The 12,992-nt window shown below is 42.8% G+C and overlaps 1 protein-coding gene and 1 non-coding gene across 2 annotated transcripts; both read right to left on the bottom strand.

Annotated features, from left to right (window-relative positions):
* Positions 1–1,089: 1,089 nt before the first annotated feature.
* TMEM107 (transmembrane protein 107) lies at positions 1,090–5,549 on the bottom strand. The gene is made up of 5 exons (XM_028534347.2): positions 5,260–5,549; positions 5,027–5,094; positions 4,827–4,927; positions 4,003–4,099; positions 1,090–3,805 (listed from the first exon to the last, which is right to left on the bottom strand). The coding sequence occupies exons 1-5, from the start codon at positions 5,344–5,346 to the stop codon at positions 3,736–3,738; spliced, it is 423 nt and encodes a 140-aa protein (XP_028390148.1). The 5' UTR covers positions 5,347–5,549; the 3' UTR covers positions 1,090–3,735.
* Positions 3,015–3,151, bottom strand: LOC114515428. Its single transcript, XR_003686179.1, has one exon. It is a non-coding gene; the product is annotated as a U8 small nucleolar RNA (small nucleolar RNA).
* Positions 5,550–12,992: the final 7,443 nt, after the last annotated feature.

Here is a 12,992-nt window from a genome sequence, read left to right as displayed (position 1 = left end):
ATCCATCTAATATTTCTGTGAAGTATTACCAATACACCATATTTTCCTGTAGATGGTTACTCAGTTCTTTTATGGACTAGTCCCACTTTTTGCCACTGATATTTTTATTTTTAATTATCTATTTGTAAAAATAAAGTAAAAAATACATAACGACATTTACCATAAGTGTACAGTGTAGTAGCATTAAGTACATTCACATTATTGGGCAACCAATCTCCAGAACTCTTTTCATCTTGCAAAACTGAAACTTGCTACCCTTTAAACAATGTCTCTCCATCCCCTCCTTCCCCCAGCCCCTGGCAACCACCATCCTACTTTATGTCTCTATGAATTTGATTACCTTTGGTATCACATGTAAGTGCAACCAAGTAGTATTTGTCTTTTTGTGACGGGCTTATGCTGATTAACAAGCCACTAATTTCACAATGAAATGGAAACCTATTTCTGATGCTAATTGGCAAAGCCTTTGGTGTTGACTAAGAAGCAAACAGTTGAAGTGAGTGTAGTAGCTACTTCTGGAGTGCGGATGCGAGAATTGAGACACAGAAGGGTTAAGTGTGTTGCTGATCACACAGCCAAGAAGGGAAGAGGGGGCACTGTGAACCTAGGATTGGCTCCACAGCTTGCTCCCATAGCCTTTGCCCTGGGCTAGAGTTCACATAAGAGAGCCAGGACTTGGAAACCAGCAGCATCTGATCGGTGTTTGAAGACAAGAGGTAGATGAAGTCACCCAAGAAGTAGTGACCACCAACATTTAAGGGGCAAGCAAAGGAGACAACCCAGCAGTATGTCCCCAGTGACTGGCACACTGTGGGTCCTCCCTCAGTATTCATTGGATGAGTTTGAGAAAAAGCAGCCAGAATAGTGGGAGATAAACTAGGGGAACCACTTCTCAGAAGCCTACAGAGAAAACATTTTTAAAAGATAAGAGTAGTCAATATTATATGACAAAAGGAGACCAAGCTAAAATCTGAGAAGTGACCTCTGGTTTTGAGAACAAGGGAGCCACTGATGATGAACAGTTTCTTAGGCTGGTAGGGGCAGGAGTGTGATAAATGTTTAATGACCAGCTCTTCAAAAAAGTATCCATTTATGTACATACTTAAATTTATTGTAAATTGTACTGATATAAAAGATATGTAACACAGAATATACAAATAATAAAACATGCCATATTTTTAAATAATCAATTTCACTCTTGTAGTTGTATGCTAATTACAGGTTGTAGTTCCAACATGAATATTGGTAAATATGTTTATTCACATTTTGAATAAGACAAACAGTGAAACAATGAAGATATGTTGAAACCTCTGGTTCCTCAATGGATTGAGTGACTTTGGTACTCTTGTCCAAAATGCATAAACTCAATCTGAATGTGAGAAAACACTGGAAAAATCTGGTAATAGTTTACAAATACAAGGAAAATATTTCCTCCATTTTTTGTGCTATTCACAATGCAACAGTTACAGACATGAAACTTCTAAACAGAATCTGCATTATTAACATTTTCTCCATCACCTTCTTAAATCTACACAATCAACAAAATATATGTTGTGTTTGCCCATTTCTATGGTGTAAAATACTGCCACCAAGTCCAATTTCAAACTATCAACTAAATGTCTGAGTGCAGAAGAGATACACAGTTGTATAACATTCTATAGTATCTCTACCATACAGATACAATAAATTTAAATAACCTTAAGAGCATATAATAGTAAGATGTACAATGAACAGGAAGTAATGAATCTTGAGTATTTATTACCGTTTTTTAAAAATAATTGTAAATTTACATAATTTTTATAGTTGCATTTAACAACTGGTTTACAAAGTTTCTGTAAAACAAAAAGTTAGCTTTTACAAATCACTAGAACACACCCCTGGGTGGGGGTGAAAGCCAGACTGGAGTGGGATATGACTTTCCTGGTCAAGCCTCTAACCACTGCCAGCAATGTCCACCTCCCTGGCCTTTCCTCACAATCTGCTCCCCTACCTTTGCTCTGGCCACACTTCAGGACCTCACTCTAATTGCTCCTATAGAAGCAACACTTTTCCTACCTTGGACAAATCAATCAGTACTCCATAGCATGTGTAATTCTCCTTTGTAGCACTTATCACAAGTTGCTATTAAATTGCTCTGGAAGTATCGGGAACTCTTTCTATGGTGGCCGAGGCTGAGTATGGGTCACATTCATATCTGTTCCCTTAGTAACTACCACAGTGCCTTGTACATAGTAAGTGCTCAGTAAGTATTTATAGAATGAATGCTCAGGATGAAGGGCTGCCAGGAGAAGTATATGGTCAGGGAAAGGTTTTATGTGTCAGGCATCACCTGAGAGGCAACACCTGAAAGCATCTGGTTGGATGCCTGTAGCTGATTTAGAAGGGACTGGGTTCTCCCTTCCCAATATATACTACACCAGGAAACATGACTCTTGAGAACATCCATGCTGTGACAAGTTAGAACTTGAGACTCGAGTAGTTTTATGTATAATACTTAATAGAATAGTGTGTATGTGTTTCAATAACTTTTAGGCATGTTATTGTCATGTGTTAGCAGGCAGAGGTGAGGAGATGGTCCCCCTGTGAACAACTGGCTTGCCAAGTTTCTGGGTAGGAGATCCAACCAGTATGGACCCTCCCCATCCCCGGTACAGGGGGTCCTTCTTGCCATATTGAGATAGACTTCACAATAGAGTGTGACACCAAGAACAACCAACAGTAACGATCATTTTGTAGATAACCAAAGGTACACAAAATAACTGACTCCCCCAGCTTTCAAAGTTAAAAAGCATATACACACATTTAAAACTTACTAGCAATTCAGAAAAAAAGCCCTGACATTGTCTACAAATCAAAGCAGCTCCATAAGAAGCCCACTCACGCTAATGAAACCATTAAATTAAAAGGCCTTGTTCTGAACTAAATCTACACACACACACGAAACTAAGTAAAATCAACTTCTGTTGGAAAAACCTTGATTACTGTAAAAGAAAAAAAAAAGATCGTCAGAAAGAATCAGATAGGAGCAATCAGAGTGTTGCGAGCCCTGATTACGCAGAGTCGTTAATCACGAGTCATGCGAACTCCAATCATCATATTCAAATCTGTTCTCCAAAAAGGAGAAACAGGTAAGGATTATCCTACCTGACGATAGTTCTTAACATGGGGACAATCTGGGCTCCCTGAAAAGCATTCCGCTGTAATATAGGGTGAGTAAATAACGCGTAGCCTGAGCTATCTAAAATCAGACTCTTCCTTTTCTGTTGCTTCATTTATTTGCAGGTCTTTCAAAACCAGATTTGTTTTTCTTCCCCACTTAGCTGCAGAAAGGATAAAATAATTCCTCCCAGAATGCTCCATTCACGAGCATGCGGCCCTAACCGTTAGCGCCATTTATTTACATATCTCCGCCCACTCCCTTCCGCCAGACTTTTACCGTAATAACCAAAATAAAAGCGATATATATTATAGTCTGCAAGGCTGGAAAACGGCCTTCCGTTTCTCTAGTAATTTGACTACCCCAATTCTCCCCTTAACTTCTTAAAAGTTTTGATGTTACTCTAAAATTGATTTCATTACAAAGCACTAAATAAAACGCGGATAATCCCAGACTTGACAAATAATTAACACTACAATCCTCCACCAAATGCAGTTTTAGAGGGGCTTCCTCCTTCCAGGAAAGATGAATGGTCCCTTGCTCCTCTAGTCTTTCTTCCTATGTTCCCATGAAAGTAATCAGAAAGGTTTCTTTTTCAGCCCAAAGACGCTGATGAATAATGCCACTTCAGTGACAGCTGGGAGGGCACTGTGGAAGGCAGGTAGTGAGTTTAGGGCCTCTTCCAAAAGACCCTAACACCCAAATCCCCCAACTAGAGATCCACTCCCAAAGTAAATGTGGGGCAGGATTTCAAAAGACTTCAGGAGATTTACTGGGGTGGGGGAAACCTTCAGATTTAGGGTAAACCTTCCTCCCCCATCCCCAAACATTTGATATTACTGTACCTGCAGAAGACAAAAATGTACCAGTACGTGGTGCACTCCCAACGTTCAAATATGAAAAAGGAAAGGGCCACAGATGCACTACAGTGAGCCCCGATGGCTTGGGAACACACCGGAGTCAAGGAAAGCCTTAAGATGGATAGGTAGTGATGTGCCAGAAAAAGCCAATGGTGGGGCTGGTATCTGCACTCGGGTTCCCTTCTTGCTCCCTTGACAACTGCAAAGGCCAGAGCCAGCAGCTCTGTCTTACGAGTTTTGGGATAGCCTTGTGAGTACAGGCCAGAGCTGACTGAGCCTGCACAGCTGGACCCCAGGCTATACCCATCCCATATCGAGGGGTCAGCCTGAACCCTTCAGATGAGGTAGGAATAGGCTCCCCATCTACCCCAGGCCACACAAGAATGCTCACAGTGACTTGAAACATTCTGTTGGAATCACCCTCCAGCACCCTGGTGCTCTTGGTCCACAATTCAATTCTCAAGAGTCTTCCCTGATCCATCTTCCTCACGTCCTGTCTTCTGAGTTCCCATAGTGCTTTATATCTTCACACACTCCTATAGTACAGTGCTTATCACACTGAATTACAGGGTCTGCTTCCTTTTCAAGGTAAAACGCTGTGTTTTATCCCATTGGGGATCCTTAGTACATAGCAGGGGTTTAACAAATGATCTCAGATTGTATTAAATCTGCATTGCCTATGATCTTTCAAATGGAGCAAAGACTGTTTGCCTTCAAGGGCAGTCACTACTGTGTCCCTCCCAAAGTGTCTGAAGGGAGTCGTAATGGAAATGGGCCTTATGGGAAAGGTGCGCAGGCAGAAAGGATACAGAAGAGGCTCTGGGTACTGTTGAACATGGAAACTCCGGAGAAGAAACCGGTCAGCTCCACTGCAAAGAGGCCCAGGGTGACAGAGAGCGCTGCCACCAGCCTGCAGAAAGGAGGGGAGTTGGTTCAGGCCTTCTGGACTTCTAAGAGCCTTCCACTCCCACTACTACTTAATTCTGACCACCCCGCCCCACGTGCTCACTGAATGTCCTGCTTCTCATACTCCTCGGGGGTGAACGTGAGAGGCAGGCAGGCCTGGATGTTGCTGTCCTGGAGAGCAAGCCGGGCAGACAGAAAGAAAGAAAAGTGAAAGAGGGGAGGGAGATGGGGGATGGGAGGACCCGACTGGGTCAGGTCCTGGGGAATTAGGGGGGTTGGCCTGGGAACACCCCAAAGTGGGAATACAGACGGAAGGAAGGTGGTCGTTGGTCTTACCCGGGACCAGAATAAGGTGATGACCACCACTAGATGAGCCAAGAGCGTCAGGAAACGAGAGGGCACCAGTCCTGAGATCCGGCCCATGGCCCCTAGAGGCAGGGGGACCGCCTGGAGCAGAGGCCGTAGTTTCTAGGGCTAGAAGCTCAGGGATGGCCACTTTTGAAGTCCCCCAGGAAAGCAGGCAAAAATTCATCCGCCTCTATCCCGCCGGCGCAGGCAAGGTCCAGTTGCCTTGGCAACCGCATAAGAGGGCGTGCTGGGAACAATCTTGGAAAATCTCGCGAGACCAGTACATTTTCGAACCACCTGGAGAGCACAAAGCGGGGCTCCGTGTGTGGGCGGGGGTTGGGCCTCGGCAAGTGGTCCACCGCGACCATGCTCCTCGCGCTCAGCCGAGCCGTCTGTGACTGTGCGGTGTGGCGCGGCCGGGCACCGCCGCGAGTCTAAACCACGCGGGTCCGGCGAACGGAAACCCGCTCTGCCCTAGCCGGGTACATCCCATTCTCTCCGTTGCCCGCGCTGGGAGCAGCCGGCCCTCTATCCGCAACTCCCGCTATGTTGCCCAGGATGACTCTCCGCCTAAGAGTTGCTCTGTCATCGCCTCGCTGGACTTAGGGCGACGCAATGCCCAGGCATAGACACTCTCTCCCCTTCACTCCTCTGCATCCCTCTAGCTTCCCACTGTCCTGGGCCAGACGAGAGGAAGGGGACCCAACATGGAGAGGTGGATACCCCTACATGGTCCGGCTGTCGCTTATTGTCACGGAGCCTCTGGTTGTCCGAGGACCCCAGACCTGAACTTTCCTGATTCTAGCCCCCCCCCCCCGCAACCCCCACCCCGACTCCCACGATAACTTTGCTCAGTTTGGCGAGGGATTTGCAGAGGGCAGAAAATGGCCAGCTGTCTTGAACTACAATGTGGAAGAGAGAGGTGTTTTGGGAAGAAAGTAGATGCCACCTAGAAAAGAGGGACGAGGAGTGGAGTAAGGAAATAGTACCCAGCGCCCCTGGGAGGCAAGGAGTAGGTGACTACCTAGACTCTACTCCAATTTCTTTAGCTCTTTGAGGTGTGGATGAGGCAGGATACTAAGAAGTTAGGAAAATTTCCTGGCAAGTGCAATGAAGGAAACGGAGACAAAATAGTTAAACAAGGCCGAGCAATTAACAGATTGCTAATAAATTGCAAGATTTTATCTTCCCTAACCAAGGACACTTAGAGGCATATAGTTTGTACCTCTCCTCCTCAACTGGAAAGTGAGTAGCTTGAATCACCTAGTTCTGGGAGATAGAGGACAGAGACCCAGTTGATGTCATTAGTGCCAGCCAAACCCCAGGATGGAAGAATTTAGGGAAATGACAAAAATGACCAATTAGAGCCAGACAAATCCAAGATAAAAGTAAAGCAGTGTTGCTGACCAGAGAATGATCCCAAACTTCCCTATAACCTCATTTTGATGCATCAGCATATTAAAGAACACACCTGGAAAGCTATCTAATATTCTATTGAGATGTCCCCTGCTAAAACTCTGAACCCACATCACTCTCAGTCTTTCTCTCTCCCTCAGGTGTGTACTCCCCCCCCCCCCCCCCCCCCCCCCCCCCCCGCCAAACTCTAAGGGACCCCACTAGACTTGCAACCAGGGGAGCAGCAGGCAGCAACAGCTCATCCAGGGCTAACCTATTTCTAAGGACTCTACTTTTGCCTCTGCAACTTCCTTTCCTGAGTCCACACAACTCAGCATAGGTCACTCCTGTTGCAGTAACCTTACCTCTTCTATCTTAAGCCTTTCCTTTGTTTCACTGTCCCCAGCTTTAATAAATGTACTCTCAAAATCACATGGACTCATGTTGTGAAATCTTTCTTGCATGAAGTCAAGGACCCACACATTCCCCCCTGGCTGGTGTGGCTCAGTGGACTGAGTGCCAGCTTGTGAACCAAAGGGTGGCTGGTTCACTTCCCAGTCAGGGCACATGCCTGAGTGGTGGGCCAGGTCCCCAGTAGGGGGTGCATGAGAGGCAACCACACATTGATGTTTCTCTCCCTCTCTTTCTCCTTCCTTTCCCCCTCTCTAAAAATAAATAAATAAAATCTTAAAAAAAAAAAAAGAACCCACACATTCCAGATTGTGCTAGGGAAGACATGCCTCAGTCCTAGTCCCTGTCCAGTGACCCCTGACTTTGCCCAGCTGCAGTCCAAGACCTTCTTACTATCGGCAACTTCACTAACCTTGTCAGGGGATCCCTGAAAAATTCGAAGTTCTCTGCAATTATTGCTCAGAGCCCAATCCCAACCTCACAGGGACATCCCTGTCCCAGAAGAACTATCTCTCTCCCCACTCCATATCTCAGTGCTTTTAAGTTGGTCTAAGTTACAAGTCTAAGAGACATTTCTGACTTCTTTATTATTTATTCATTCAACAAATATTCATTGACCAGCTAGTAAGTGCCAGGCTATGATGGGCTCTTGTTCTTGAGGAATAAGACAGAAGTCTCTATTGCCATGGAGTTTACAGTCTAGTCAGGCAGACAGACAACAAACATACAAACAAATGAATCTGCGTGGTACTGTATTTTTAGGACTATAAGTTGCACTGGACTATAAGACACATCTAGGTTTTAGAGGAGGAAAATAAGAAAAAAAATTTTAAAGCAAAAAGTGTGGTAAAATATTTAATAACATAAATAACATAATATTTCACCAATGTAAATGTAAACTACATTTACTATCCAGATAAGCTACATTTGGACTATATGATGCACCCCCATTTTCCTCCTAGATTTGGGGGGGAAGTGAGTCTTATAGTCTGAAAAATATGGTAATTTGCGCTGTAAATAAATATATTTTATTTTTTTCAAGCTATAGGAAAAGGCTTATTTAGATAGTCAAAGAGGTAGCAGAAGTGAGCTGTAGAAGAAATGGGCTCAGGAAACAAGTTACAGAGGCAAAAGAAGGGATCTTAAATCTTAGGAGAAATAGAGAAGCAAGGAAAATGTGTCTGGTGAAAGGGGATGGGGAAAGGTACTCGTGTGCTCCATAGAGAGAGCTGCTATAATAATAATAATAATAATAATAATAATAATAAATGGAAATGGTAGAATAATACTGATCAAGGAAAAGCTCATTGAAAATGGGTCATTTGTTCTTAATCTTTGTTTTAGGAAATGTGGTCAAAACTGAGAGGTAATGTATTTCTCTCTCGGGACCATAGTGTAATAAATAAATTTCCTTTTTTCTAAACCAGTGGGTGAAAAAATTCAGATAGTCAAAAGATGTTTCCTCAGGTCATGAAAGACAAAGAGAGGAACACTTCCAGATTAAGGTTGACTAGAGAGACTTGACAAATTTAACATGACAGATTTCATGTGTTATCCTAATGGATCTGGACCAGGAAAAAAATATATTTCTTTAATTATAAAGGACATTAGTAGGACGATTGGCAAAATTTGAATATGATCTTAAGTTCAGATAATAAATTGAACTGTGTTAATTTCCTGATTTTTAAAAATAATCCTCCTACCCTTATAGAAGAAAACACACACTGAAGTGTTTAGGAATAAAGTGGCATTGTGTCTGTAATTTACTCTCATATGGTTTAGAAAAAATACGCCCCCTGGTTGGTGTGGCTAAGTGGATTGAGCACAGGCCTGTGAACCAAAGGGCTGCTAGTTCGATTCCCAGTCAAGGCACATGCTTGGGTTGCGGGCTGGGTCCCCAGCTGGGAGCAAGAGAGAGGCAACCACACATTGATGTTTCTCTCATTCCCCTTCCCTTCCGTTCCCTTCCCTTCCCTTGAAAAATAAATAAATAAAACATTTTTTAAAAAAGAAAAAAAATGTGTTTCTGTAGCAATACATAGGTAATGATAAAACAAGGCACATGGGAATTCTTTGTATATTTTTGCAACTTTCCTGCAAATAGAATTATTTTGATAAGTTTTACATGATGAGCCCTTTTAAAGTTTTCTTTCCAGGTCTTACACAGGTATTATCATTGAGATATTAAGCTGATTTATAAAAAGAAGGAATGATTTCTAGGATTGAGGGTCCCTAAATGTTGGGCCACTATATATCAAAACCGTATAATGCCATTTTCATTGAAAGCCACCTCTTTGGAGGACAGAACAGTTTTTCCCTCATAATGGAGACAAGGCCTCCAAAACTCATAAAATAAAAATGGCAATCATTTAGACTTTTCAGATGAATTATTTTTAAAAGAGAGGTTCAGCAAAGTCTCTATTTTCTACTCAGAAAACACAGGATGATAATAAAATGTTATCCACACTGGTTTCCCAACTGTCAGATATGTAGGGGAGTTTCTCCCTTTTAACTGTTGAGCCATTTCAAAATTCTGAAAATATTTTCAAACCTCCTCCATGCTAAGTGGGACAAGGAAACTCATCCAGTACAGTGGACCCAGTTGCTTCTCTCCCTTGAGGTGACCCTCATCACTACGAGAATCTCAAAATAAGTAACAATGATGCCATCTAAAGTAGAATGAGAGGTGGGCTTCCTGTACTCTCCAACATGGAAATTATAGCGCAGAATGCATGGAAACATTCTTGGCACAAACAAGATGCAAGGACTGAAGGGCTCCTCTTTTTCTTCCCTCTGTTACTTACATGCCTTTTGTCCTGGGAACAGAAAGCCCAGGCCTTCAAAGCCAAGTTCCCCCAGTGACAGTTTGTCAAGTCTGACTGTTCACAGATGAAGGAAGCACGGTCATAAGATGAAAGTGAGGAAAGACCCAGACCGACTTTTGCAAAGTGAGGTCCTTGGGGTGGGGGGTGGGGGGGGGCGGGGGATGAAGAGGAATTACCTGACTGAAAATCTGGGGAAAGAGCATTCCAGGTGGAGGAACAGCAAGTGCAAAAGTCTTTAGGTGAGAAGAGGCCCAGTCGGTTGAACAGAATAGAAGCTAGTGAGTGTGAAGCCTAGTGATGGAAGGAGAAGAAAAGATCAGGGTGAGCTGAGGTAGATCAGATCATGTCTGGCCTTGCATCCATGGGGAGGGACATGGTCAGATTAGTATTCTAAAAAATGACTTTGCTTGCAACATGGAGAATGGATTTTAAGAAGATTTTAAGCAGAAGACCAGTGAAGAAGCCATAGAGTTATCCAGAAAGGACAGGACAAGATTGGACCAGGGTGGAGTCAAGAAGGTAGAATGAAATGGAAGGAACCAAGATGATAAGAAGGTCTGAACATGGGGTTGTGGGTAAGTAAGAAAAAGGAAGGGCGGCAAGGATGACAGATTTTGGGTTCTAGCAGCTGCAAATTTGGGGGATTATTCTGCTTACAATAGCCTTCCTGCCTGGGGGACCTACTAGATAGTAACAACTGGATAGTCACATTTCACATTTCACACCCTGAATTAATAAACAACGAGCAGGTGGTTGGTCTTGTCCTGTCATTTTCCATGACCTTGATTCACAGAAGCCTGCCCTAGAGAAGTCTTGAAAACGTTGAGTTTTGGAGCCAGCCTGTGGTCATAGGAGGTACTGTGAGTTACTGGATGCCCATCACTGGAATCCATGTCATAACATTTGAACTAGTCATAAAAGAATTTAAAAAAATGATCATGGAAGAATTTAAACATATGTAAAACTGAAAACAGTATAATGAGTCACTTTGAAATCTACTGTTCTGCTTCAACAATTACCAACATGTGGCCAACTTGCTTCCTCTGTACTTTCCCTGTCAGCCTCACTAGGTTATTTTAAAGTAGATCCCAGACATCACCAAATAGTTCAAATTGCCCATTCGTACCTTTTTGTTACAGTTTATTAGAATTGGGGTCCCAGTAAAGTTTATACATTTTACTTGGTCATTGTGTCTCTTAAGTCTATTTTAACCTTAGATTCTTCCTCCTCCCTCCTCCTTCATCTGGTTTTCTTGCAATTTATCTGTTGAAGACACTGGGCCATTCATTTATAGGCTGTGTTCTGGCCTGGTCATTTGACTTAGTCCTCTGTCTTTGTGTTCCCTGTAAACTTGTCAGACTAGTCTCATGTTCAGTTGTCTGGTGAAGATATATCATGAGTGGTGGCTTGATATATCACTGCCTATCTCCATTATTTTATGAGGGGGTGCAAAATGGGGATGTTCTAATTCTATCATTCCTTCTGCATTGATCACCTGGGATTCTGCTACAGATAAGAATGTGCCCGTGTTAACTCATCGCTTACACTGAGATACAGGTTATACAGAAATGACTGGATAAATATGTGCCCCCCCAAGTTTTCAGAACAATGAGTTGGTTCCCCAGCATCCTTCGAAAGTGACAAGTTAGTTATTTTTAATATTATTGTGAAGTTGTAGACTTTATCATCTTTTGTATGTTCCAGTCCATTGCAGTTATACTTTTTGATGCTCAGATTGTCTCTGTGTTGACCTGTGGGAACCTCTTCAAATTGGTTCATTAGTGCTTCTTTTCTTTTCGATGTAAAATTTATACAACATGAAATTAATCCTTTTAAAGTATTAAATTAAAGTATTGAGACACAGATAAGGCAATTGGAAACACACGGAGCAACATAGTTACCTGTCTCAGGTCAAAGATCCTGTAACTGATGACATGAGGTCTCAAACCCAGGCTGACATGAGACTCTGAGCTCTTCACCATCTGTCTCTTACCTCTCACTCACTAGTCCTCATTATAATCTATGAACATTTGGTTTATTACTTTACTCAGTTATTGTATCTCCTGTACTAGAACACAAATGAATGCAATACATAATTGAAGTTTCTTGGGGTCGGGGGATAAACAGAACAAAACAAAGCCCAGGAGAGCCCATGCCCACTCTAAAGCCTGTGTAGTAGTTGGGGTGGGGTGAGGTGAGGGGTGAGGAGAGTGGTCAGCAGCTGCTAGCCTCAGTCAATTGTCCTGAGGGGATCAAAGTCCAGTGTTGTAGGGTATTTGCGCTTTTTGTTAAAAAATGAGCAGCCAGTACTTCAGATTCTTATTCCAATTATAAATGTTGGTATCCAACTTAAAAAAAATGAGAAGGAAAAAAATAACCCTGATGATACAGCATTCAGGCCTCGGGCCACCAGCTTTCGGTCTCTAGATCAGTGCTGTCCAATAGAACTTCCTGTGATGATGGGAATATTTCACATTGCCTCTGCTCATCATGATGGCCAGCTAGCTCCACGTGGCTCTTCAACACTTGCAATGTGGCTAGTAGGATTAAGGAACTGAATTTTAAAATTTTATTTTAATTTGAATAGCCCCATATTGAATAGCCACCCTAGTGGCTACCATATTGAGCAGTGTGGCTCTGGATGGAATACTTTATTGGTTTCTAAAGTTTGGAAACTGGTGGGTTGAATAGAGGAGTTTTAAACATTAGAAAGTACTCTGAATGGTGACATTGGACTGATCATACTTCATACTTGCTGCAGAGCCTGAGCTCAGAGATCAAGTTCATGTTCCCAGGTACCACGTTCATGGACCCAACTTCCATTTCTCGCAAAATTTTCCAACACACTGCATACTTTTTACCTACCTGGACATGTTGACTACCTCAATATGCTAGGACCTTGCCCACTATAATGCTTTGTTAAAGCTATCCCTAAATTTCACAAATGCTTTTTGAATATGCACTGTACGCCAGGAATTGTACTGTGTGCTGGGATACATATATTCCCCTTGTAGTCGAGGGGAATAACCAAGTAAACAACTTAAAGATAGTATTTCCATGTTATCTTGGGGAGAGACACAGGAAGGGCCT

This window comes from Phyllostomus discolor, chromosome 8 (assembly GCF_004126475.2).
Source record: "Phyllostomus discolor isolate MPI-MPIP mPhyDis1 chromosome 8, mPhyDis1.pri.v3, whole genome shotgun sequence".
Taxonomy (NCBI): domain Eukaryota; kingdom Metazoa; phylum Chordata; class Mammalia; order Chiroptera; family Phyllostomidae; genus Phyllostomus; species Phyllostomus discolor.
The sequence above is the reverse complement of the archived record's forward strand: the minus strand, read 5'-3'. Positions and strand labels throughout refer to the sequence as shown.

What these genes read in the sequence shown, in the direction of transcription:
- TMEM107 (XM_028534347.2), bottom strand. Translation starts at nt 5,346, where the DNA reads ATGGGCCGGATCTCAGGACTGGTGCCCTCTCGTTTCCTGACGCTCTTG. An exon ending in CAGTACCCAGAGCCTCTTCT is followed by an intron (nt 4,100 to 4,826) that starts GTATCCTTTCTG and finishes TGTGTTCCCAAG; the next exon opens with CCATCGGGGCTCACTGTAGT. An exon ending in TACATTTTTGTCTTCTGCAG is followed by an intron (nt 3,806 to 4,002) that starts GTACAGTAATAT and finishes TGCCTTCCACAG; the next exon opens with TGCCCTCCCAGCTGTCACTG.